The 27,869-nt window shown below is 36.2% G+C and overlaps 1 protein-coding gene across 1 annotated transcript in view; it reads left to right on the plus strand.

The window, feature by feature from the left end:
• Positions 1 to 27,869, plus strand: part of LOC112047476 (low-density lipoprotein receptor-related protein 2) — a 199,695-nt gene that overhangs the window by 120,293 nt on the left and 51,533 nt on the right. Inside the window, exon 2 of the mRNA XM_052885787.1 lies at positions 15,174 to 15,236. Coding sequence (XP_052741747.1) covers positions 15,174 to 15,236 — 63 coding nt within the window. The remainder of the gene's footprint in view (positions 1 to 15,173; positions 15,237 to 27,869) is intronic.

The following is a 27,869-nucleotide window of genomic DNA, read 5'->3' on the forward strand; positions in this document are numbered from 1 at the left end:
ACTCGTACTTACTGGAGCGCACTGAACGTGCAGTTAACATTTACTGACACGAGAATCACGAGTACTTATTTGAGACTCAATTCTATATTTATTATGTTGTATTCTGTGCGTACAATGCGAAATAGAAAATATAAAACATTTTAGAGTTAACACTTACCTCGTAAAACACTTACTTCGTCACTTAAAATCATGTGAGGTCACTGTTACAAGGTTATTATTTAATTAATAAATAAAATACAATTAACATGTGTAAAGAAACTGGGTGTGCATTTTATTTCCGTACACACGTGCGATGCGGTGGACGAATATTGTTCGGGTGGACATTTAGTACTATATAATAGACTGTTACTTAGCTTATTAATTAATTTATGTCTTCGTAATTCATTACAATTCCAACGTATTGCACTGAGGGCCGACCCGGAAACCGCAACAGGAACGACCGCGCTACCGGCGGCGGTAATGCGTGCGGCGGCTGTGGGTGCGGCGCCGGCGGTGCCGTTGGGTGCAACGCTAGCAGGGTGCCGGCGGCGGTGGGTGCAACGGTAGCAGGGTGCAACGGCGGTGGTGGGTGCCACGTTAGCAGGGTGCAGCACGCCGTGTAATTGGCGGCGAAGACGCGACCATGGTCCGCAGACATTTGCACTTTAATTGGCGCTACAATTACGTCTTGCAGAAATGCGCATTTTACCTTGTTCGGGGACCTTATTTAAGCCGACTTACATAATCCATACAAGTTTAAGTTCTAGTTTAATTTATGTGTTATGCTTTATATGATATGTTGTCAGTTTTATACGAAAATGTTTAACCAGCCGATACGAAAGCTATGCTAATAAAATTGCCTCGATACGCGCCCATGAAAGGGCCGGACCCGTCCTTGGCCGATCCCTATTATCGTGTAAAGGTTTATCTCAACATACCACGGTCCGCCTGTGGAATTGTGAAATCACTCAAGTATCTGTATTTGTTATACCATCATGTTTAGGTTCAGAGGATATAAAACAATAAGTATAACCACTGCAAAAATTATGTGCCTGAAAATAATTAAGTGAAAACGCCGATGAAAAATAATTTCACAAAATTTTCTTCTTTGTATTTCATGGAACTATTGGGAATTTAGACTTATAGCTAAAACAATCGACCCTGATACTTGCGATCGAGTGATGTTAGATTATAATTGAAAAGAAACTGTTCTTACTTGCCGGCTCTTCAGGAGTTCTCATAAGCAACGTAGTTTGTTATTTAAATGGTCTAAGAGTTTACCAAACTGATTTTAAAAGTAAAATCGTCACCGACATTACTGCTTGGTGCATAATCGGTATATTTTGTAATTCTACGGTCGAGAAGCTTCACGAACTCTTCTATTTAAACTTCGGCGTGGTCCTGACAGCGATATGTGTAGTTAGACCTCTAAAAACCCAAAATATTGGCGAACAATCGATCAAGGTCTTAACTGCACGTTATGGTAATGCCCGGCCACTCGCGAGGGTGTTGTACGCCGCTGTATAGGCCGGTATCGGGGTTTGATCTGTTGAATTATTTACAGGACCTAATGTACTTTTTACAACTGTAGGATTTATATTCGTTTATCTTGAATGATGACGAATGAGAGTTCATTTTTTATTTTTATTTCAATGTTTATCAATGGTTTATTGTCGATAGAATTAGAACGGTTATTGTCGGTAGAAGTAAATCACCACGAACACAAATTTGTCATTGAATCGAATATCATAAAGCTCCTTTGAGATTCTTAAACGAGTAATATACGTAAACTTGAAAAGGGAAGATGTTAAAAAGAATAAAACAGGAAAATAGATAAGAATCTTGTTTTTTTTTCTACAATTTACGCAACAATTTCTAGCATTTTCAAAGGTTACATGTAACCCGTTTGTAAAGCAGCTATTTTATTTGCATGGCATTCCGAAACAAGGAATAAAATTGCGTTTGTATCGGCATTCTTCGTGAGGGTACAACTATAGAACACCGTCCACTGGAGGCTTCCAACGAAACTTTTTCTAATGTCGTGAAAAAGCGTATTTTCGCCGAAAGGATGAGACAGCGGAACAATACGTAACTAACGAGCAAACTAACTAATGACCGATGAATAATGGTTAGCAGCTTTTTTCAAAACATCTCATTCGCTATTGTTTTTCTTTGCCCTTAGGCTAAAAAAAAACATTTTTTTAACAAATCATGCAAGTAATTAAAGAATTATTACAATTCAAATTATCGTTATACTAGTAAAAAAAGAAAGAAAGTTACTATAGAAATACTTTTGTAAACTTTCAAATTTAACATTATTGAAGTTAACGACGTTAACAAAACAATTGTTGGTTTGAATAATGAAAATATGATAGAGTAGGTACTTATATTTGTCTGCAAAAGATTAGCTATTTCAATACAATCACGCCTTAATCGCAGTAATTAATTAGTTGTATATTCTCGCAGGTATATTGAGAAGTGCGAGTGGTCCAGTGTCTGGCGGAGGCTGTAATCTCTGACAATTTTTCCGGCGAGCCGCTCTGTGGCCGGCCGGCGCTTTTGATTAACTTTTAAGTGTCTCGTGCGGCTTCTAAACAAGCTGGTATTACGGTTCTATACTTTTAATGAATTGTAATTTAGCGCTTGATTGTTGTCTAACCAACTATCTGAGTCTATCTTTAGAAAGTAATTTCAAACGAAATTCTCATATTGTAAAAAATACGAATATAATATTGTAACTGTTAATTACACTTTCAAACCACTGATTACAAACTTTGAATTTGTCTTTGAGGTACAAGTAAAAATAACTTTAATACTTACTACAAATTAAATCATGGCGAACTATTATTTCATTAAATTCAGGAGAGCTGAAACCAAAACCTCTGGTTTATAAGCACACAGCACGTGTACGTGCTTTTTCGAGTTCAACTGGCGAGACTCACCAGTTTATTATTTAGTATAATTAATAGAAGCTAAGTACAGCTTCTATTAATTAAATCACCCGCCCGCTCGCTTCGTGGCCGTGTCAATAAGAAAATTTCCTAAACAAGCCACTACAGTGTAGTAGCAATAAATAAATTGTAACCTCACTTGAGGCGTTATTTAGATCTCAATTTTCCAGCAATATTAAGACGTTAAAGTATTTGATTCATTACACTCGTATTTCATTCTCTTATTCTTGTTAAAGTATGCGGTACTTGGGGAAGTTTATATTTTTGCCCGGATTTTAATAAACTAGAAAAACAGATAGAAAGATGATTGATAGAGAAACTCTGTAAGTCCAACTTACGTAAGTAACAACTACTCTAGCTTTTATCTAGTTGGCAAATTTGCTGCAAGGTTTATTTGTATTTTTGCTATACTATCATTACTAATTAGATGTTTTGTATCATTTCCAACAAGACAATATTATTCACGCTATAGACATCAAACCAGTCGTCGTTCAAAACAGTATAAAGATCCGAATATCTAATTAAATGGCGAGTATTTCGAATCGGAATGAATTAATTAGCAACTCTGCTTGCTCGGTTCTGTGGAGCAAGTGAAAATGCGCGGGAAATGAAGTGAAAAACCCTGTTCAGTGTTCTGCCGAGCAGTTGTGAATAATTATCGGCAATCGGATTAATTCGTATTGCTAATTGTGTGCAGTGAGTCTATTTGTGCTGCTGGAGTACGACTAGCTAATACTGAGTACATTTTTATTTGAATTTAGTGTATCAATACTACTCCATTGCAAGCAATCGGTAGATAACTAGTCAGTTGAATACACCGTACTACATCGAAATGAGTTTTTGTGTGAGAATCATTTCTGTAGCCACTCAACATAAATAGGGCTATTCTATATCGGTATTTTGAGTTATAAATTCAATTCTTTCTTTCTTTATTTATAGTATCGTGTTAGACAGAGAGCGATAGAGAGGAAACACAAGCAATTGCTCTACAGTGTGAGTTTCATATTCGTTTATATCACTCTTTATCTATAGTATCATGTGAGACAGAGAGAGATAGAGACGAACTCGGGGCGTGTGAGAGACATGTCAATTTATAACAAAATTGTTACAGAATAGTGCTACCGATCTTACGATCAGATATGGACAACCAAGAACTGATTTCTACTTTATCAAAACTCATGGAAAAACAAACGAATACAATAATAGAGAGACTAAATAAATTAGAACTAGAAATGTTGCCACTTAAGGAAGAAAATAAGGTATTAAAAGAACAAGTTAACAAGTTAGAAAACAAAATAAAAATATTTGAGAATAAAGAAAAAAAAAATAATCTAATATTTTACGGCATTCAAGAAAATAAGGACAGTGAGATTCAATTAATTAACAAAATTATAAATATTTTAAAAGGAGATTTGAACATCAGTTTGGAAAAAAATGAAATTGTTACCTGTTTCCGAATAGGGAAGTATGCACCAAATAAAAACAGACCCGTATTGATAAAAATTGTGACTCTGTGGAAAAAAATGGAAATTCTTAAAAATAAGAAAAAATTGGGAAACACTATCAGAATATCCGAAGATTTTCCTAAAGAGGTACTGATTAAGCGACAGGAACTACAGGAAGATCTAAAGAAAGAGAGGGAAAAGGGTAATATAGCTTTTTTAAAGTATGATAAACTAATTATAAAATCAAAGATATTAAAAGACACTCCGGAAAATAAAAAAAGACCTTTTACAACCTCTCCAATACAAGAAAAAACTAGCTTAAACCCAGGTCCTTCAAAAATCAACAAGATAGATGCTTTTACAATTATGAGAGAAAGGTCGATATCTCAGTCGCTTCCATCATCTCCACAGACAAAAAGAAATTAGCAATTACTGAACAAAAATAGCCTCCGGAAAAGTAATGAAAATAAAAATGAAACATTAAATACGTATGCAAACAATTCAAACAACTCTCCCAAGACGGCTGGTCCCCGTGGGAGGAGTAGACCAAAACCCTCCAGAGAGGATAAAAATCAAAAATTACAATTGAATACTAATAACAAAAATAGTTCAAAATGTAACAAAAGTATAGCAATATACAACCCATCATGCATCAAAACGCATTCGAATAGTAGAAAATTATCGAAAACTCTATATGTAGCAACACTCAATACAAGAACGTTAAGAACAGAAGAAAGCTTGCAAGAACTTATTCTAGCAGTAAAAACCCTCAACTGGGACATTTTAGGGATAAGTGAAATGAGAAGACTAGGAGAGGCAATAGAAGAACGAAATGAATTCATACTATACTACAAAGGAGAAACCCAAGGCCACAAAGGGGTTGGCTTTCTATTAAAAAAACACCTAAAACCAAATATTAAAGAATTTACAGGAATATCAGAAAGAATAGCTACAGTACTTGTGGATATACCAAGCTACAAGAAGGAATGGATGTTTATACAGATTTACGCTCCAACAGAACAATCAAATCTATCGGAAATTAACAAATTTTATGACGACTTATTTGAAACCATAAAGAATCACCAAAACAAATATCTTGTGATAATGGGTGATTTTAACGCCCAAGTAGGGAAAAGGTTAAATGTGGAGGAATTTGTTTTAGGGGAATATGGCTTTGGGAAAAGAAGTAAAAACGGCAAAAAGCTTGTCCAATTTCTACAAGAAAACAACTTATCACTATTAAATAGTATGTTCAAAAAAAAGGTAAGGAATAAATGGACGTGGATCTCACCAGATGGAAGATATAAAAATGAAATCGATTATATTACAACCAATTATCATAAAGCCTTCAAAAATACAAGTGTCATACAGAATCTAAATTTTAATACAAATCATCGGATGGTTAGAGGAGAAATAATGCTACAGCCCCCAAAAATATCGAGGACACACATTGCTGGTAAGAACTCAAATCAAATAGATGAAGAATCCACAAAGCATGTTGCAATATCTCTACAAGACTCAATAAATTATTCCTCTTATCAACATCTTAACACAACAGCAAAATACAAAGTTATTGAAAAAGTGCTTAAACAGGCACCAACAGCATCGAACTCGAGAAGCTTGAAAACTAAATACTCATATATAAGCGAATCAACTAAGACATTGATCGAAGAAAGAAAATGTCTTATATCAAAACGACCTAAAAAAGAGCACCTCCCTATGATTACTGAAATAAGCAAAAAAATTAGAGAAAGATTAAGGTACGACAGGAAAATAAAGAGACTAGAAAGATTAGAATACCATATAAAAAAGACAGGTGGAATTAGAAAAGCTCTAAAAGAAATAAGAGAAACTGGAAAGGAGTGGATAGCAAACCTAAAGAAAAATAACAAGAATATAACCCAAAGGAGGGAAATTTATAAGGTGGCTACAAACTTTTATAGTGAGCTTTACTCCTCGAGCTCAAATTCAAGTAGCAAAGTTGAAAAAGCAGTGCATGATAATGAAACGGAGCCAGAGTTCTTAGTTAACGAAATTGAGGCGGCAATAAAAAGCCAAAAAAATGATAAGGCAGCAGGACCTGACAAGATTTGCAATGAACTTTTAAAGGGTACAATAGAAGAAGTAGCACCAGCGTTAACATCAGTGTTTAATGAAATTCTGACAACAGGCTGTATACCTGAGCAATGGGGTAAATCACACATTATTCTAATTCATAAAAAAGGATCAAAAGATAATATAGACAACTATAGGCCAATAAGCCTAATCTCCTGTGTATATAAAGTTTTTGCAAAAGTCATTCTTGGAAGAATAGAAACGAAGCTGGATGAAAACCAACCAACCGAGCAAGCTGGCTTTCGTAAAAACTTCTCGACAATTGACCATATACATACAGTTAAACAGTTGTTAGAAAAATACAATGAGTATAATAAATCTCTTTACCTAGCTTTTATTGATTTTGCTAAAGCTTTCGATAGCCTGTATCACTGTTACATATGGAAAAGCCTAGAAGAACAAGGAATAAGTGCTACCTACATAAACATAATAAGAAACATATATACAAATAGCAAAGCAAGGATACAAATGGAGAAGCTAGGAAATGAGTTCCCTATAAAGAGAGGTCTTCGACAAGGAGATCCATTGTCACCCAAATTGTTCTCGGCGGTGCTCGAAAGCATCTTTAGGAAGCTAAACTGGGATAATATAGGTTTGAATATAAATGGCCGAAGACTTCATCATCTGAGATTTGCTGATGACATAATACTAATGGAAGAATCCCCAGCAATATTGGAATCGATGTTGAATGACCTGGCTACAGAAAGCAGCTACTATGGCTTGAAAATAAATGAAAGTAAAACTAAAGTTATGACAAATGTCAGTGAAGGTAAAAGACCAATTACAGTAGGAGGTGTAAAATTAGAATATGTAACAGAATACATTTATTTGGGACAAATAATTTCTCCTGAGGACCAAACAGCGAAAGAAATAAACAAGAGAATAAATTTGGGGTGGAAAAAGTACTGGGGACTTAAAGAAATTATGAAAAATAAGGGGACAACCATAAGTATAAAGCAAAAAGTTTTTGATACATGTGTTTTACCCAGCATAACATATGGTTGCGAAACCTGGGCGCTAAACAGAGCCCACAGGGATAGCCTTCAGAAATGCCAGAGGGCAATGGAGCGTAGCATGGTGGGAGTAAAGAAGAGAGACAGGATAAGAAGCTTTGATATAAGGAAGAGGACCAGAGTTACCGACATTTTAACCAGGATGGACCAGCTTAAGTGGAGATGGACAGGTCATATGCTTCGGGATCCTCAAGAAAAGTGGAGTACCCTTGTCACACAATGGTGCCCTCGCAATGGGAGACGGAAAAAGGGACGGCAGCATAGACGGTGGGAAGACGAGCTGAAGCTTACAGCTGGCCCATTCTGGAGGAGAGTAGCTCTGGACAGGAAACACTGGCGGGAGCTGGAGGAGGCCTTTGCCATGAGGCACAATGAGATTAGGGACATAATTTAAATGTACAAAATCTTCATTAATAAAGGCTATTTTATTTATTTATTTTATTTTATTAGTGCTACCGATCACAAAATTGTTTGAAATTGGATAAAAAAGGTTAAGAAACAAAAAAATACAATTAAACAATCATCTCTATCACCCATTAACATTGATGGACTGGGAGTTTATCCCCACCACGCTGGTCTAATATGGGTAGGTGGGATAGTTTTATATTATTTATATTAAATCACTATCAGATGTTAGTGATAATTACAGTGGTGTGAGCAATCAGCGTCCACTTCAAAGCAGACTATACCCAACTCGGAAAGAAATATCAAATATCCCATTATTTTCATAGTACGATCAAGGACTCGAAACCAGGACCCTATATTCCGTTGTTACTTACCACAGCACTGAGGCAAAGAGAACTTTAAAAAGTTAAGTACGAGCACCTAGTACCGTGGTTGAGTGTACAAGAGTGTAGTGCGAGAGGTCTACAGAGGGCGCTGCAACCTCATTAGCATGCTAATAAGTTGTGTCGCCACAAACGAACACTAATTAATGCCTGCGCACACCGCGAGCCGCGAGCGAGTGTGCAGTGTGCGAAGAATACATAGTTGCTTCATTTTGTTGGAAACTAGCTTTAAGTGTAGCGCTACGTATTTACTTTGTCGTCTGAATTAGTTTTAGCCTCACCAGCTTGATAGGTAAAAGTAGACTAACTTGGAAAGCACCTAGTTTTGAATCTAGTTGCACTATTACCCTATCTAAAAAACAGAATTTTTGTTTAATTAAAGTTGAAAGGAGAAATTTAGTTATCTTTATTGCGCAATGGAACAGCGTGGTGGATCCAAGCTGTATATCCCATCTCGTATAAGAAGAGAGGCTCGGTCACGTAGTGGACAGTTGATATAGGCTGATAATTATGAAAACGACTAGCTATTTTTTATTGGTTACTAAGAAAACGATAGCAAACGAACACCTGATTGTAATTGATTACCGCCACCTGTAAATATTTGCAGCACTAGAAATACTGGTAGCACTATTGCGGTTATTAATATACTAGCGCGTATAGCTAGCTTCGCTTTGATTTATTCAAAGCAACCAGCAACAAACAAACTTTAGCCGCTTATAATAAGTCCAGTAGACGCCTCGCGGTTTCACCGGCGTGGTTCCCGTTCCCGTAGGAATATAGGAATAAAATAATAGAATAAAAGAAGCCTATAACCTTCCTCGATAAATGGGGCTATTTAACACTGAAGGAATTTTTCAAATCGGTCCTGTTCCTGCGAATAATGCGTTCAAACAAACTCTTCAGCTTTAAAATATTAGTATAGATCAGCTACCATTCCTATGAACAAAATACACTAAGTACAAGGCACTTATCTTTGTGTTTCGCACATGCTCATCTTCCTGGTAGTCCTTGGGAGTAATAGAATCGGTCGAAATAAAGTTTATTTATGCGTACAATTTCACAAACGGAGTAACCATGAAACCAAATTAATTAAGCCAGCTCCTCGATCGCGGCCGGAAGGTTTATCCTCAACATCTAATTACATTATGCAGATTGCCGAGTGTCGTCTGGCGACCCAACGAGGGTCTAATGTACCCAATGTGGGCCCTTCAGGGTCTCGTGGACCCATTCGATATCCGGTAATAAATACTGGGAAAACATTGTCACTCGATTCATCATCAGGGTATGTAATTGACAACGGTTTTTGATTCAATTTCTTTTTAGTAAATTTCCTTAGATGGATCTAATTTGGTGTTTTTAACTACGAGACATACATACACAAATAAAAGTTAATTCTATACTTTGTGGTGGAATGTTTTAAAATTTAAAATTAATTTATTTCAATTAGGCTTAGTTTACATACACTTTTGAAAGGTCAGGATTATGTCATAATTTAATTTAATGGTGATTGGTACGTTTAATTGTACAATTAAAAATTAATATACATAAAATATCTTATATAATTATTATAATAATGATAATAAACAACATCTAGGAAGATGGTATATCAAATTAATCGCGCATATAATGGAACGTAAACGTAACCTTCCCTTCCCGCACTCCTCTCTTCCCCGCACCTATCAATCTTTCATTATTTCCTCGTCCTGTGACCAATCAAGACAAGAAAAATCAAGAACGCTTAAAACTATTCGTTTTCTTTTGGTGTGCTCAAAGTGTCAGTGACAATAAACAGCTGATCATCAATTCATCAAGTTAATTATCATCAAGTTGATCAATAAAACCGCTAGGAATATGAGAGCGTAACGTGGAGAACGAAGAAGAAAGAAAATAGAAGCCATTAAAGGTCAGTCCTTTCAATTCATTCTTCATATCCTATCCGAGAAGTTTCTACAGTCCACTGCTCTTAAAAAACAATTAAAATACATTATTTACGCTCCAGTGATAATAATAGTCGGAAACTTAAATTTTAAGTTACGAGGGTTTTAAACTATTTTGTTGTGTTTACTTTTCTTCCGCTGCCTATTTGAACATTTTTAACCGACTTCCAAAAAGGAGGAGGTTCTACGTTCGGCTGTATGTATGTTTTTTTTTTTTTTTTTTTTTTTTTATGTCCAGCGATAATTCCGTCATTTGTGGACCGATTTTGAAAATTCTTTTTTTGTTGTGAAGGGTTTGATTCCAGGGTGGTCCCATTTTTTTCATGTCAGGATCTGATGATGGCATCCTGGAGAAATCGAGGGGAACTTTTGAAAATCGTAGAGACGACTAGTGCGTTTGTTAGTGTTTCCATAAGGTATTTTAAACCACTACAATTTTATGAAGGTCTGGAGTTGGTCTGATGATGGAGCCGATACACAGACGATGGAACTCGTCAACGATTTACAGCAGGTACCTTTTGTTTGGGCTTAATTTATTTGTATTGATGAGAACTTTCCACCTAGATAGGTTGTGACTGTATTAAGGGTCTGATGATGAAGACGAAGGACATTGAAGAGAACTCCTCGACGGTTCACAGTAGCTACCTTGTGTTTGGACTTGATAAATTTGTATTGATGAGAACTTTCCACCTAGATGGGTTGTGACTGTATTAAGGGTCTGATGATGAAGACGAAGGACAGTGAAGAGAACTCCTTGACGGTTCACAGTAGCTACCTTGTGTTTGGACTTGATAAATTTGTATTGATGAGAACTTTCCACCTAGATGGGTTGTGACTGTATTAGGGGTCTGGTGAGGAAAACGAAGGATAGTTAAGGGAACTCCTCGACGGTTCACAGTAGCTACCTTGTGTTTTGACTTGATAATTTTGTATTGATGAGAACTTTCCACCTGGATAGGTTATGACTGTATTAGAGGTCTGGTGATGAAGATGAAGGAGAGTTAAGGGAACTCCTCGACGGTTCACAGTAGCTACCTTGTGTTTGGACTTGATAAATTTTATATTGATGAGAACTTTCCACCCATATGGATTGTGACTGCATAGGGGGTCTGGTGATGAAGACGGAGGACAGTCAGTTCACACTCAGTAGGTGTGCTAACACTAAAAATTAAAAAATAAAAATTTTAATAAAAAAAATTCAACCGACTTCCAACTCAAAAATTAACCTAAACTAAAAAGCAAAAAATAACATCTTACCTATGTGCTACCTTCTGATCAGTTTGAAGGCGGTGCCAATCCAGTGTCATGTTTTAATTAAAGCTGTTTCTGAAAGAACCACAGAAATTGTGTAATTTAAACGAGTATTAAATAAGGCGTCTTAGGTTATAAAATAGTAAAGTTTAACCACAAAAGCACACTAGAGATAACGACAAAACACTTTCTGGTAACTTTTTTCACCGTATAGAATAGCCGAAAGCGTCGACAAAAGTTAAAGTAAGTGTTACTCCAGCCGCTGTACCGAACGCAAAACAAAAACAAACAAACACAAACAAACGGCAAGCACTTGCCGGCTTCACTTAGATTTTATTCCCGCTACAGAATTGTGTTCTAGGTGTAAAGACTCGGCAGGTACTGTCCGCAGAAACAATCGCGAATAATATGTATGTAGGTACTTATCACAAAATCTCAATACCTTCAGAGTAATCTCAATACCTTCCTCTGTTTGGAACAACTGACACTAATTGTTCATTGCAGTATCGACATTTTGAAACAAGGCTGTCAATGGACTAACGAAAAACGAACCAGCTGAAGTACTTAACATTTTCTGCAACATCTTTCTACTTTATTTAACGTAAAGAATGTGAAGATAAAGTTAACCATTAGAAGAATGCACAAAGTCCATTCACTATTTCTGCTTTGCAGTGTCGTACACCTTTCAGTTTTCATAGATTTTATTATGAACACAACACTTTCTTAATAATCTGAGGATGCAATTTTATCAAATATTCTAAATTTATAATTTGTTTGGTGAAAACAGCAACTTTCAACTTTTTTTGCTATCGGTTCATTTTTATTCGAAATAGTCGTTACATCCGCGGCTATGGGTAGCGCCGCGCAATACGAAACCTCTCCATCCACGCGTCCATATTGCAATCATAAAATAAATACGAGTTTCAACGCGCCTGCAACTGTGCACACGTGGACACAAAGCGAACGTAACGGCAAATTGCATACGACGAACGAGGCCAACTATATATGTAATTCTTCTAAGATGTAGATAATTATAGTAAGGCTTGTGAATTGTGACAGAGGTCGCCCACGGTATTACCTAGTACCTACTACAGCTATCCATAGTTCTTCCACCAATCAGGATTTTGTGTCTGCTATAAGAATACTTGTACTGTTCCAAATTCCCTTCCAAATTTCGAAAGAAATCGATTCGATATCGAAATTAACTTGGAAATGTACCATTGTTATCAAAATCTACAAAACGAGGTCTCGAAAAATATTCCACATAGAGTTCCATTACCATTTAAGTTGACACACTGTAATTTAATTATTTTATTTGTTTCAGGTAAAATCAGCACGCGCTTCACTCGCTACGTGACTTGAAATATCATGTTTGAACACATAGGTCAAGTAAAGTATACTCGTAACATACACGACACATCTAGACGAAGCATCGTAAGCTGTGGAAGTCGGCCATTTCATATCGTCACATTTTTATGCAAACAAAATGTCGGATTACCCACTTCGCAGCAGTCGCAGACATTTGTTGTCGCGACAAATGGCCGCTACATGCCGCCGCGCCGGCTATTTGTCGACTGATATACCGCGCACAGATGGAATCAAAAACATATCTTTAGGCGAAGTTTGCGTAATGTCTCGAACTTTGCAGACTTTGGGAACAGACTTGTTGCTGAGGCATTATGCGTAGAGAATTTATTATTTTTTAGAAATAAGCTCGTTTTGATTGATTCCGACTAAAAATCGTTGTAGCAGACTGTTGTGAACTGAATGTTTATTTTTATGAAATATTATGAAGACGAAATGTTTTTTAACTGACTTACACGGAGGAGAATATACCACTACGAGTATGTAATGTATATGTATTGACACTGCATATATGCTGCATGCTACTTATTAATTGATCGTACAGGGTAAACTACACTACACAACCAATATGCCTATACAAAACTTCATCACGACCGTTACAGTCATTTGAAACTATACCGATGGACTTAAATATATAGACATAAATATTAACAATATATACAAAACAAAGTCTTATTAAAGCATAACAATTCGAAATAGAGCTCCACTAAAAAGGTCACGGAAGAATGAACTGATTCTACATTCTCTTTAATAATATTAATGCTACGTCTTCAGCAAACAGTGAAGCTTTAACTGCGGGATTAAAATATTCAGCGGAAAAGTGCCGAGAGTTAGCGTCACGGAAAAGGCGATTTTCTTGAAAAAGGCGGCGGATTGATGAACTATCCGAGGTCTACATTAGTTTTTGCACGGTTATGTTATGAAAGTTCATGCGCAGGTATTTCATTTATTCTTGTATTTTGTACAAAAATCAATATAACTTGAAAACCGTAAAATTTCGGCTAGCATATATTGCGTTCTTTCTTGTCGTAATATTTACGGGACACCCTGTATATAAAATTTTGTAAAATTCTCAATCTCAAGAATTGGAAAGATAATCGTGACTGCTGTACATTTAATAAAATGTTTTCATAAATTGAAGACCATTTTAAATACTAGTACGAGTAGAGTGCTAGAGTTGATACTCGTTTATGCTCACGTTGGTTTACGTTTACAAATAATCATAATATATCCAATTTAAATAGTTGAGTTGAACTCTTGGACTGTGGACTGAAAAGTCGATCGTCTAACATTTTTAAACTACGTTTAGAGTCGAGATATCTGTGTTACTTGCGTTACTCGTATTTCGTATTAAGTCTGTAGGTGGGTATCACGGGTAGTTGTCATAATTGGGCGACGCGACTCGTCATGTAAATAGCGCATGAATCCCAAATCCGTAAACGAGTCGATTTCATTAAAACCGTAGTAGAGCGTTGAATATGCAAGCCTCTCAAAAACTCTGATTGTATACATACATAGCAATGAGACAGATCCGCGCCGACTGCTGTAAGAAGCTGTTAATTCATTGCATAAAACATTACTCCACTAAAATGAGGTTGTCCGTTTCAAGAACGTTTTTAATTTGCTATCATTTGTGCAATCTTCAATACAAAAGGAGGCTCTTGACAGCAATGCTACCCAGGAGATATTCCATTGCCAAGTTCGAAGTATGTGCAGGGATTTTGTCACTTAATATCAACTGTTTTAACAATTATTCTTAATTCGTGACCATTTAATTAGTATAGAGAATGTAGAGATGGTAATAACCAAATATCCGCGTTTGAAAAGCTTAACATTTTACTTTCTGAGAATACGGAAAATTATTCCCATCAATCACATCGCAGTAATGGGGAAAAAATATGTACGAACGCATCAAAGGAATTTCAAAAACCTATTTGAATAACGACATTTCTGATGTCATTTGATTTTTATTAAAGAAGTCTTACAGGCTTTTATGGGGCTCGCGTACAAACAAAAATGCTCATGATATTCACGAATTAATTTGTTAAATTAGGCATACTCTACAGGAAAATTCAACTCTGTGTTAGTGAAGGTTGTGTTGATAATAAACTATATTTATACTCTAAAAGGTGACGGTCAGAAGAGTGCGGTTGTTTGGGTCACTCACTCGTACTAGGTAATCCTCGAGCACCTAGAGCCTGCGACAGGTACTCGTCGATACAAGTACACTCGTATATCCCAAGGCGTAGAAAGAGAATATGTTCTACATACTTATACTATTTCCCAGTTTGTTGATTAATTTGATTTAGCAGTATGTAATATGTTGCAGGGCGGACCGGGCGGACGAAGCCTAAGCTCGCAAAGCAATACTTTAAAAAGTTAAGATTCAAAGGTACGTCGTAGTGGGGTTGTTAGTTTGCGTGATCTACCACTGTCTGAGCCTTCCACCCTCCCTGTAGTGTTGTGTTGTTTTACTCTGTTCTTATTTATGAATTCTTTTATTGGGTAATTTATGTTTCCTTTTATATGTTATATGGAAAATTTTATATTAAAAACGTTAATATAATGAGGAACGTGCTGCAGATACCAATGCCACATTAAAAACTTTCTATTTCAAACGCATAGTCTGCATATGAAGAGAATTATTTCTCTGTAACATTATCAAATTATTATTAGTACCTTTTGTGATATCACTCGCCAGGCATCGCTGTCCTTCTTTCTGCTGACGAGCAGCATCGCTCAATTTTAGTCTAAAGGGTGCAGTTGTCTGGAAAATGACTACTACGGAACACAGCGGGAAATTTGGCCTCAGGAAGACAGGAGCAGTGCATTAAAGGACATGTTTTTAAAGAGCGTGCGGTATACCGTACAAGGAGGTTTCTTTGTAAACTTATTATAATAACTTATTGATGGCTTTTCACTAAAACAAGCCACCTACAGTCTCTATAACTATTACAATAGCAGATACTATTTAATAAAATTAATTTGTGCAAATAAACAGTTTTGAACAACCATCTTGTAATTTACCCCAAACGCTGTCTCTTTTTACAATTTTCATATTTTACTTAACTACTTAGATTATTTATTTCTGATTAATTAATATTGTAATTTTTCTATTTTAGTATTGGGCAATAACACTTTTATATTTTCTTTTATTTCCGTTAACCGTATTTTAATGACTTACTTTTTTACACAGGTAGACAGTTTTATATTCGATTAATAATTTATTCAGTAGACTTGATTTTGTGTGAATGAGTTTAATTTTGTGTAGGTTAGTTTTATATTTTTGTATTTTATTAACATTTTAATTAATATAAAAAGACGGATATCGTATGGCGTATGTACTCGTATAAGAATTATAATGTGTTTTAATTAAATAACTATGTCGATCTAAAATTTTAATAAAAAAAATTCAACCGACTTCCAAGTCAAAAAATAACTTTAACTAAAAAGCAAAAAATAACATCCTACCTATGTGCTACCTTCTGATCAGTTTGAAGGCGGTGCCAAGCCAGTGATGTTTTAATTAAACACGTTTTAACTACAAAATTTCTGTGGTTCTTTCAGAAACAGCTTTAATTAAAACACGACACTGGCTTGGCACCGCCTTCAAACTGATCAGAAGGTAGCACATAGGTAGGATGTTATTTTTTGCTTTTTAGTTAAAGTTATTTTTTGACTTGGAAGTCGGTTGAATTTTTTTTATTAAAATTTTTATTTTTTTATTTTTAGTGTTAGCATACCTACTGCGTGTGTACAGTCACAATCCATCTAGGTGGAAAGTTCCCATCAACACAAATTTATCAAGTCCAAACACAAGGTAGCTACTGTGAACCATCGAGGAGTTCTCTTCACTGTCCCTCGTCTTCATCACCAGACCCTTAATACATTCACAGTCCATCTAGGTGGAAAGTTCTCATCAATACAAATTTATCAAGTCCGAACACGAGGTAGCTACTGTGAACCGTCGAGGAGTTCTCTTCAGTGTCCCTCGTCTTCATCACCAGACCCTTAATACATTCACAGTCCATCTAGGTGGAAAGTTCTCATCAATACAAATTTATCAAGTCCGAACACGAGGTAGCTACTGTGAACCGTCGAGGAGTTCTCTTCACTGTCCCTCGTCTTCATCACCAGACCCTTAATACAGTCACAACCCATATAGGTGGAAAGTTCTCATCAACACAAATTTATCAAGTCCAAACACAAGGTAGCTACTGTGAACCGTCGAGGAGTTCTCTTCACTGTCCCTCGTCTTCATCACCAGACCCTTAATACATTCACAGTCCATCTAGGTGGAAAGTTCTCATCAATACAAATTTATCAAGTCCGAACACGAGGTAGCTACTGTGAACCGTCGAGGAGTTCTCTTCACTGTTCCTCGTCTTCATCACCAGACCCTTAATACAGTCACAACCCATATAGGTGGAAAGTACTCATCAATACAAATTAATCAAGCCCAAACAAAAGGTGACTGCTGTAAATCGTTGACGAGTTCCATCGTCTGTGTTTCGGCTCCATCATCAGACCAACTCTAAACCTTCATAAAGTTGTAGTGGTTTAAAATACCTTATGGAAACACTAACAAACGCACTAGTCGTCTCTACAACTTTCGAAAGTTCCCCTCAATTTCTCCAGGATGCCATCATCAGATCCTGACATGAAAAAAATGGGACCACCCTGAAAGTAAACCCTTCAAAACAAAAAAAGAATTTTCAAAATCGGTCCATAATTGACGGAATTATCGCTGGACATACATAAAAAAAAAAAAAAAAAAAAAAAAAAAAAAAAAAAAAAAAAAAAAAAAAAAACATACATACAGCCGAACGTAGAACCTCCTCCTTTTTGGAAGTCGGTTAAAAATAGTGTATATGACTAACTTCAATAATCTCATGGATTAGAATATCTATTGCATTATATATATTAGGTATGCTGTTTATCTTAACCTGGTATGTCAATCAGAAGTTACATCCGCTCTGCTGATAACTGAAAATTATTAATCTAATCAAAAAAGCGCAGATTTTAGCATAGGTAAGCCTCTGGTATGATGATTTTACATGAAGGTTCTCCTAATTTCTTTTTGTGAAATAAAATTATAAACATTCAAAATGAAGCTAACGAAGGGTCATTAAATATCCTTAGACAAACACAAACACAGACACATCTTTTTACGTTAGAGTCCACGTAAAATGACGTTTATGTTCCGTTAAACTAAAGTTAACGTAAAAAGACGTATCTGTCTCCTTCGTTGTTCATTTTGCGACGCCGAGCTTCAACTTTACAAAGCTTTTCTGTTTTGTTAATGAAATTGGAACTTGTTTAAGTTTAATTTTAATTAGAACATTCCGGCGAAGTTGCTCGTCACAGCCAATTAATTTGGTCCTCCTCGTCCCTCGCCAATATCAATCAGGCCTCTCGAATACCTCTCCGTGACTGCGCCAATGTGTGCCTACAGCACCGGTATACAGGGTGCTTGTAGTTTAACTAATTACAAGTTTGTGTTTATCAAATCGCGCCAGTTTCAAAAGTTTAGTAAATAGTATTTCTGAAAGTTATTCAGGATTGAGAGATGAAATACCCGAGAGCTTATTTTATAGAGAGGGTGAGATTCCCGCCCGTGATGATTAATTTTCCTTAATTCAAGATACATGAAATCTCCCGAATGCAGCCAAACGCAAAATCTTGTTAACAAATAATTCTTCAAAATTTATAGACTCAAGCCAATAATTGTACTAATGTTATATTGTGAAAATCCCGTATTTTCGGATAGCCTTGACCGATACCCGTTTAGTGTTATGGTGGTACAAACATACAGACAAACACGTAAACTAAACCCCTCGACATAATAGGGGTGTTTAGTTTTAAAACTACTTAACGTGGAGCGGGCGTACGAGCGTCACTCAACAATCATTTATTTAGGTCACCGGGAGTGATTTGAGCGCAAAATAGTTTTGTCTGCTGAGGCGCACAATAACGGCCCACTGGAGTTTGTATTGGGCCGCGGGTTGTGGGCTCATTAATATTTAACCGAGCAAACTGCGCGCAAGAACCGGCGGCACGGTTCACAGGGCACAAGTTCGCGGGTTAAGAGACATTTGCGGCTACTATTAGTATGAGGTATGATGATGGTATTTATTACAAGTACAACAATATCTCTACATCTATATTTATTCTATAAAGCTGAAGAGTTTGTTTGTTTGTTTGAACGAGCAAATCTCGTCCGATTTGAAAAATTCTTTCAGTGTTAGTTTAGTGCCCATTTATCGAGGAAGGCTTATATCATCCCCGTAATTCTATGGAAACGGGACACACGTGGGTGAAACCGTGCGGTGTCAGCTAGTATATTATACAACGGATGAGTTTGTATGCTGTTAAGGGTCATAAGTAACACACGTATCAACTCAAGCCGTTCAGTATTATTTGTATGAAACTCCTTACCGCAACGCTCCCTAATCAGAATCGTAACGAAATCACCTCATCTAAGAACAAGCTCACAGACTCAGGCGATGCGTAGACAATCTCTATACGAGTTGCTCTGCTTGTGCTATGACCCTAAATATCTTGTCAGGCAGTACCAAGATTAGAAGGATTTTTTGTAAGCCATACTCTTGAGAAAAGGCATAAGTGAGGAAACTTTTCATGAAAGTCTGCTAAAATTCGAAGGATAAGGATTTTCCACGCGGACGAAGTCGCGAGTATTTGCTGGTGTAATAATGCGACAACTGGTAACACATTACTGTGCCGATTTTGTTAACGTCATTAGCGGTTAAATCAGAAATAAAAAAACTCTCTTTCGTTTATTGTTATTAGCATGCTATGAGTATACGAGTATGTGCTAATGATATTTGCTTATTTGTAAAATATATCTGCCACTTGTGAAACATTAACAGCTTTATTAGGTATAAGTTTATGGTAAGAAAATATAAGCTTCAAATTAATCAATTCCAAATTCATTGTCGGCATATAATTCTCATTGGTTATAACAGCTCCCGCTGGAATGGCGATGTAAAACTGCTAATGGCCCATCATTCGCGCACAGAACCCATTCATTCAGCCGTTCAGTCGATCAGACCCGGCGGGGAGGGCCCGAGGACGTCCCATAAAAAGTATTTAAATCACCTCCCATACATCTTAACTATACTTAGCGTAAGGTAAGGGATACAAGAGTGTTAAAAGTGATCAATTTAAGAAAATCATCAGAAGATTAATACAAACCTTACTATTTCGCACAAGCAAGGCAGGTAGCACAAAAACATATAAAACATTAAACACAAATTGCCTGAGCCAGGAGTAAATTCAAAAATTCAAATTCGAAATTCAAGTAGGCTCAGATTACAAGCACTTTTGAAACGTCAATTGACTATTTGTAAAAATTCTACCACCTGTTCGGAAGGCAAGTTCTGCTGAGAAGAACCGGATAGAAACTCTTCGGTTACTCTTTTCTTTAAAAAAAATCATACAGTATTATAATTTACAATTGATAACAACATTACAATTTCTTATAGTTTTACTTCCTGTGTGAAGGCGGAAGCTGATTCAATGGCCTCCAAGCATCTTTATCATTGGGAACTCATCAATGGTGTCGTAACCTTTTTAACACATTGCTTAATATTGTTATGCATTGGATATAAGTACATAGTAGGTATCAAACAACGTGATTCGCTTCACTTGTATATTTGATACGAATATAATATTCAAGCAATTATAACAATACGCTCGCAGTGTGTATATATTTTGACGCGGCTCTTTCTATTAAACTACAACACTTTCTCGAAAAGTTTATTCTAAATGTTTCTAAAAGTGTCGTACCACTCAACGCTCGTAGAAACGCACTCCCAGAAATAGTTCCTTCAATTTGCGGCGATGTTTTGAAGCCTCTCAATTAAACACTTTTGTTTTGGACGCTATACTCTGACAATTTCAATTTCCTATGCAAGGTATTTTCGTTGACCGGCGTGGTTTCGAGGCTTAAAATGTACATTTGCAAAGCTCTTCATCGTATATAGAATATATATATTTTCCAAAGTCTTTAGTAATACGTATTAATTTCGCAGCTATAATTTTTTTTACCAATTATTATATTTTGTGTTAATAGGTTTGGTATTGAAAGGAGTTCGTTCCATACAAGTGTCCAAGGTGTGTACTAAGCCTAAGAGTTCGCTGTGAATGGCAGCCGGTGAAATATAACCGAATCTCCTTCCGTATTGTAATGCAAAGCGCCATATAAAAATTTTATTATATTTTCACTCCGCTGTGGAAACTTCATGTTTATTTTTAAGAAAATGTGTTGTATTCAAGCGACGTGTGGCGCGGGGGCGGCGAGTATTTCCCACGAGAGGGTTGTGTCTTACGGGTAATCGGCGAGCCAGATTAAAAAACAAATCAGTTAAGTGCGTAACTAGGTTATCTTTGTTCTACTTAGAAAGTTAACTGATTTAATTTTTAATCTGGGCGTTTAATAAATGTACTCTACTTTTGTACTAGCAAACTACTCGTAGTTAGTAGTAGTAGAGATTTTTGTGACAGAGGTCGTTCAGGATAGTACTTCTGTCGTGCAGCAATGCTGTGTATTCGATTAAAGAGCATGGTTCCCGGTGTAGTTACGAGCATATGAGGCGTAACACTGTCTCAAGTTGTTGGACACGTCACACAGATAGCAAATGTTGCGTTGTTTAGAGGCGATGGTTTATTAATGGGTATGGTTGGGCTTTTCGGATATTTTACCATTTTTAAATATTAAAAAAAAAGTTATTTTTATTTTTGTGTGCATATTATAAAGTAAAATAAATTGATTTGTTCTTTATATATTGCTGGAAGAGCTATAATTACCCTCAGATCCGCTTGCATACATTATTGTAAGTGAATCCAGTGGCATTACAATAAATCATTGAACGTTTACGACAACGATTGCGTCATCTCACGCTTGGATTTGTTCTTATCTATTGCGCGTTTGTTTTGTATGAAATATATTTATTCTATTTATCGCATAGAAAACATAGTACTTGTTCTATGACTTCCTAAAAGGAAAAGGTTCAGTGTTCGTCTCTTTGTAGGTATGTTTTTTATCTTTAATCATTTCGATTGGTTACAAGTGTAGCAGTTATTTTAACGAAAGGGGACCTAAACTTTGTAAATAAATACCTATGCAGCCATGATCTGTGGTATATGGATCTTTTGTGGGGTGAAAATAGTTTTCAAAACAGAAATTCAACTGCGGTCGTAATCTAATCACCAGTAAATTGCTCAATTTGCTCAAACCGCTCACATTCACTGCTCGTGCATCAGGTCGTCACTCCCGCATCACGGCGAGTGAATGGTTCCCTCCGGCGCACGTCCCCCTCGCTCCCGTGCGCCACACATAAGTCCGTCTCATACAATTGTTTGTCCCGGCAACTCGGTAACGAAATTTCAAAACAATCCCCACGAGTTCGGAGACACAATTTATTTTGTTACCCATTGACAGAGACTACATAAAATCATAGACATTCTGAAATGGCTTTAATATTTTGTAGTCAAAATTTAAATAGAATGTGTTCAGTGAGTTTTGAATGTTCGGTTGGAAATTTAACAACAATTTAATATCACTATACTCATTTATATCACTTGTGAATCACGTAAGCACTAACATCATTTACACGTGACTGCTTATATATAATACTTACTTTGATATAGGCTTCACCACGTAATAAATAGATCTTTTTGACATAAGTCATTCGTTGGAATACGAGTATTACTGCCATGATTAGTTTTGTTGCTAATCATTGCTCCTGATGACATAAAACGTCTGGACAGTAGGTATAGTATCCAGTCAATACTTATGATAATATCAAAAGCGATTGGCTCTAGCCAAGACAAGACTCATTACCCGATTATTATAGGACTCAAAAGGTGATTTCAAATATAAGAAAACTAATGTCGAACAAAGGTTATGATTCACAACACTTGTCAGGACAACTTAATTAACAAATCAAACTGTAACCAAAATAAGAGCCTAGAATGGCAGAGAATGACCTTGAGTGGAGTCACGTACTTGTGAACGATGTATGTAGGGTTAAAGGATCCTTTGACAGTCGACTAACACTCCCCTTTTCCACTCAAGTCACTCTCTCCACCTATCCCAAGTAACCCATAAAGAATTACACAACAAGAGATGTGGACGGCTCGAACGCCACGAGCACACTGAAGCCAATACGAGATCGAGCGACGTCATATCCGTCACAGACTACTATTTCCAACACTAAACGGCGAAAACACGATGTCGCAGTGTTCCTCGAGCTGTCTAGTTTGTTCCGTTAGTCTGTGCTCGCTGAATTGTTTCGCGATTCCCTTCCTAGCCGGCGGACATATTGCTTTTTATTTAGCGGTACATTTGCTTTTAACGTTTTTCTCCATATTTTTTTTATATTAATTCACAATTCAATTACTTACGGCATAGATTTTACATTTTTTAGTAATCGTTGAATTATTAATTTATTAGTTTAGTAGAAACTTTTTGACCCAAGGTTAGTAAACTTTGTCTGAGAAATTGACACATGTCGTGGAGTACTCGGTCCTTGATCTTGGTGAAACAATTCATTTGAGATTTGATATCAGGACGCGAGAAAGGGAAGTGATTAAATAAGTATTTGTAAAAAGAAAACCCCATACAATGAATCACATTGCCGACTACAAATAAGTAGTCGTCTTCTAAAACCACTTTATATTCATAAAGCAGCGAGCCCGGCGGCGCTGCCAACCTATTTGCCCCGTGAATTATTTTTATCCTCAATAGGCCTTTTTCACTACATTTTCTATCTATCTATCTTAGATTACTGTAAAACCATATCTCGAGTTTTATTCTTTTTCGCCTCTCCCGATTAGACGGATATAGTTTTTGAACTTTATTTTTTATTTAATACTTTTGCGCTTCCCAATCAGTCACACTAGCCGTGTGTTATCGGTGTTCTGATACGAGTATGTATTTGTATAAGTAAATGCAACGACTCAACCCCGCAAAATGTACCGGATTTTAAAGATACATTTTGACTTAAACAATACGATAAGTATACACATTTGTAAAGTGCACGTGATGATTATCTTAGTTTTTTTTTTTCAAAGTTAGAATCTAAGGTTTAAGTAAATTCCTTATTCATTAAAATTCATTTATATAATAGAATAGAATAGTATAGAACATATACGCGCATACATACATACATACATAGACTGCCAAAATCATTTGGCTTCGCCGTAGTCGGGTTAAAAGTATAATGGTAGCTTAGATTTAGATCGTAGAGATAGTGTGCTTTAAATAAAGCTTTTTCACGGTAATTAGAATCGGCGGTCGTCCGTGAAGATACTTATCCGAGCACATTACTTAGGGTAATGGGGGCTAAGTGAAAGTAATGTCTTTGTGATCACACCATTACTTAGACCCGCGACCGCTGTGTCAAGCTTACCGACTAAATAGTTCACCTACTAATAGGAAATAACTTAGTAATTTGAAAAAAAAAATCATCTTATTTATCTTTAATGCTCCGTATAGGCAATGGATTTCTGCATAATATTTTATTTCTTGTAGTATATCTACTTAAGAATATTATGAAATTATTCGAACATAATATCCTTAAGTAGATTGATCCTTTTCAACTGTAGTAAGAAGATACTGATAAGAAGGATGATGCCAATGTATGCTCCAACCAAACGGTAGCCAATCGTCAAATTATGGAGTTTGGATCGTGTTGGCTTTCGAAGGTGCTACCTTCGACAGGTTTCAAGGGTCCAGGTCCACAATAATTCAAACAGGAGTTTGAGTAATTGGTTACCATATTTAAATATGTATAGATTTACAAACTGTCCGCTTTCATAGAATGCGATATGTCTGACAGTTGCAGGCTTTTAGACCAAAATCCAAATGTTGCAGAAAATTATTTTTTTTAAAAAGAATAATATGTTACGTCAATTTTTTTTACTAAAGTTATCTCAACTTGGTCTTACGATATGATTTAAATTTTGTAACTACAAATATTCTAAAGTACTCTTCAAGTGCTCCGTTCGATACAAAAGTGTTTCATCGTCGAGTAGAGCCGTCTCCGGAAATATCTCAATCCGCATCTCATCTGTGAAGTGCAGCTCAGTGCTCAGTGCCGTATGTACGGACGGACAAACTGATCTCTCGCTGTAAGGACAGGAATATAAATGGATGAGCTTTTGTTTAAACTGAATCTATTGTACTATACGAGAGGTATAAGGATTTTGTTTTCTACATCTTACTTCATATTTTCGAAACTTTGTAATGATGGATAGACTATTATACTATATATACATAACATATGCATAATATATATTACTATCAGTAATTACAATATGCCGAATTTTCATTTTCAAATATTGAACATGTTATATGCCTCACATACCTACACAAATATATCTATTTATAGCATTCCCAAATCCAATTTAAATTTTAATTCATAAGACTTGATAAATTAAGTACTATCTTACAATCGAACTTTAAAAGATCGAATGAATAAAAAAATATTTAATTTATCAGGCATAAAATAATTAGCTTACTTACAGCTTTCTTTTTGAAGAAATTAAAATGAAAACACGATTTAAAGTTAATAATGATAACGCGAGCTGTGTACAAAGGAAAATAGCATAAAGATTCCGCTAAAAATGTTGTTTCAAATATCAGTAAATAAAATCCGCTTAATGTTTAGTTTCCCAGACGTCCGTGATACTTGCAGCCCCCGGGAAATCCGCCGTCCGGTCCGTCCGTCCGTCCGTCCGTCCGTCCGTCCGGGTAATGCCTCATCTCTTGAGTGCAGCTCCTGCGTACAGATCCCGTCTTATTGCAGCTCGCGAATTAATCTCGTTATAAATGGCGGACAAAACAATTTTAAATTAAATTTCTTTGTTTTATTTCCTAACACTAACAAATGAAAAGAAATATTAAATGGATTTTATTTTACAAAATATTACGGCCATATTTATTTCTGTTGCCAAGCATTGCTGAGTTTTGATCTGAGACTTGGACTTCGAACTGTATTTCTCTATCTCGAAACTAAGTGTTATGCTTATTTTTGAAATTTAATACCTGTATTATTATATTTACAGGCCGGCAATTGCTAGAGAAATACATCTAAATATAGCGATAATATCACTTATTAGTTTTGAAAAGCAGTATTAGGTCATTAGGATGAAAGCAATCAAGCTTATTGTTTAAATCAGTAATGTAGTTCATAATAAAATACATTAACTTAATTACATATGAATATCATTTGCATAATGAAGGCTAGTTACCAGTCTTGTGCTCGCTAAGCATGTAGGTAGCATTTTCTAAATATTATAAACACCGAGACGCTGTTACAAACATACATTAATTTGATTATATAAAGTGAATTGCTGAAGATTAAATTTAAATTCAAGAAACAATCAGCATTTGTACATTTTTATTTCTGAAGCAATTTTTAGTTTTTTTTTACAGTTTTTAATTAAACAATACAAGGAATATTCAAATTTTCTAACCGAGAACCGATGTTTATCTCAAAGCTTGCGTTGGTAAGACCATCGTCATATAAATTCTGAAAGTATAGCCAAAATTACTCACATATGATAGGAAACCATGATACACCTATACTCAGAGGCACAATTTTCCGCCCTCCCTAATATGACGCGAGTATATTTAAGTGGGCGGATAATTGTGCCGCTGAGTATACTTACACGGTCTCCCTCCTTAGCCGGTAACAAATGTACAGACTCTAAATCATCCAAATATTAAGAGTAATCTATACTAATATTATAAAGAGGTAAAGTTTGTAAGTTTGTAATTTAAATGGGGTAATCTTCGGAACTACTGGTCCGATTTCAAAAATTCTTTCACCAGTAGAATGCTACATTATCGGGGAGTGCTATAGGCTATATTTTATATTGGTATCATATATATTAGCCGAGTTATCCCAGTTTATGTCATACAGGTCAGATTAAAAACCTTTTAAACAGACTTATTCGCATGCGCTGCCTTAACCATTGTGAAAAATTGAAATTAATGTATGGAGGCTTTATGTATCTTTAAAAGTTCTACAAAAAAGTCCGCGACGCCCTATATCTATCTTCTATATATTAGCAGATATAGTACCTTTTGTGTTTTAAAAATTATTAATTTTATATACTTAGGTTTACGTCATTATTTATACAACTAAACTTTAATCCTTATTAAAATAAATTATTTAATAATCACAAGGATATTATGGAGATAAGATTTGCCCTTTACAGTATGTTAATTACTTAAATAGTTTCGGAGATATTACAAAATTTCTAAAAGACGCAGAAATTCCGCTATATGACGCCTGGCGCTTTCATTTACGTAGTTCCCGTTCCCGTGTGAATATGGGGATCAAACATATGACACTTGCAAATAACGTAGCTTTCTATTGGTAAAACAATTTTCCAAATCGGTCCAGTAGATCCAGAGATTACCTCCTACAACCACACGAACTTTACCCTTTATATTATTAGCATAGAAGTCTCTATGTCTCTTGGTCATACCACCACTCTCGAAGAACTGGACCGATTTTGCTAAGGGTAGGAGTAAGATAGAAAAGTTACAGGGTAGGGTAGGGTACGGGTAGGGAAGCGTAGGGGAAGTGTAGGGGTAGGGTAGGTTTAGGGCCGGGTTTAGGGTAGTGGTAGGGTAGGGGTAGAGGTAGGGTAGTGGTAGGGTAGAGGTACGGGTAGGATAGGGAAGCGGTAGGGTAAGGGTAGGATAGGCGTGAGATAGGGGTATGGGTGGGATAGGGGTAGGAAAGGGATAGGGTACGGGGAGTGTAGGGGTAGGATTTGGGTAGGGTGTAGGTAAGGTAGGGGTAGGTTTGGGGTAGGGTAGGGGTAGGGTGGGGGTAGGGTAGATGTAGGGGTTGGGTAGGGTAGGGTTGGGGTAGTGATAGGGTAGGGGTAGGGTAGGGTAGGGGTAGTAGAAAAGTTGACATCGAAATTTACGCGGACGAAGTCGCGGGCGTCCGCTAGTATTTTTATATTTTCTAAAATAAGA

Source organism: Bicyclus anynana, chromosome 15 (genome assembly GCF_947172395.1).
Source record: "Bicyclus anynana chromosome 15, ilBicAnyn1.1, whole genome shotgun sequence".
NCBI classification, from domain to species: Eukaryota; Metazoa; Arthropoda; class Insecta; order Lepidoptera; family Nymphalidae; genus Bicyclus; species Bicyclus anynana.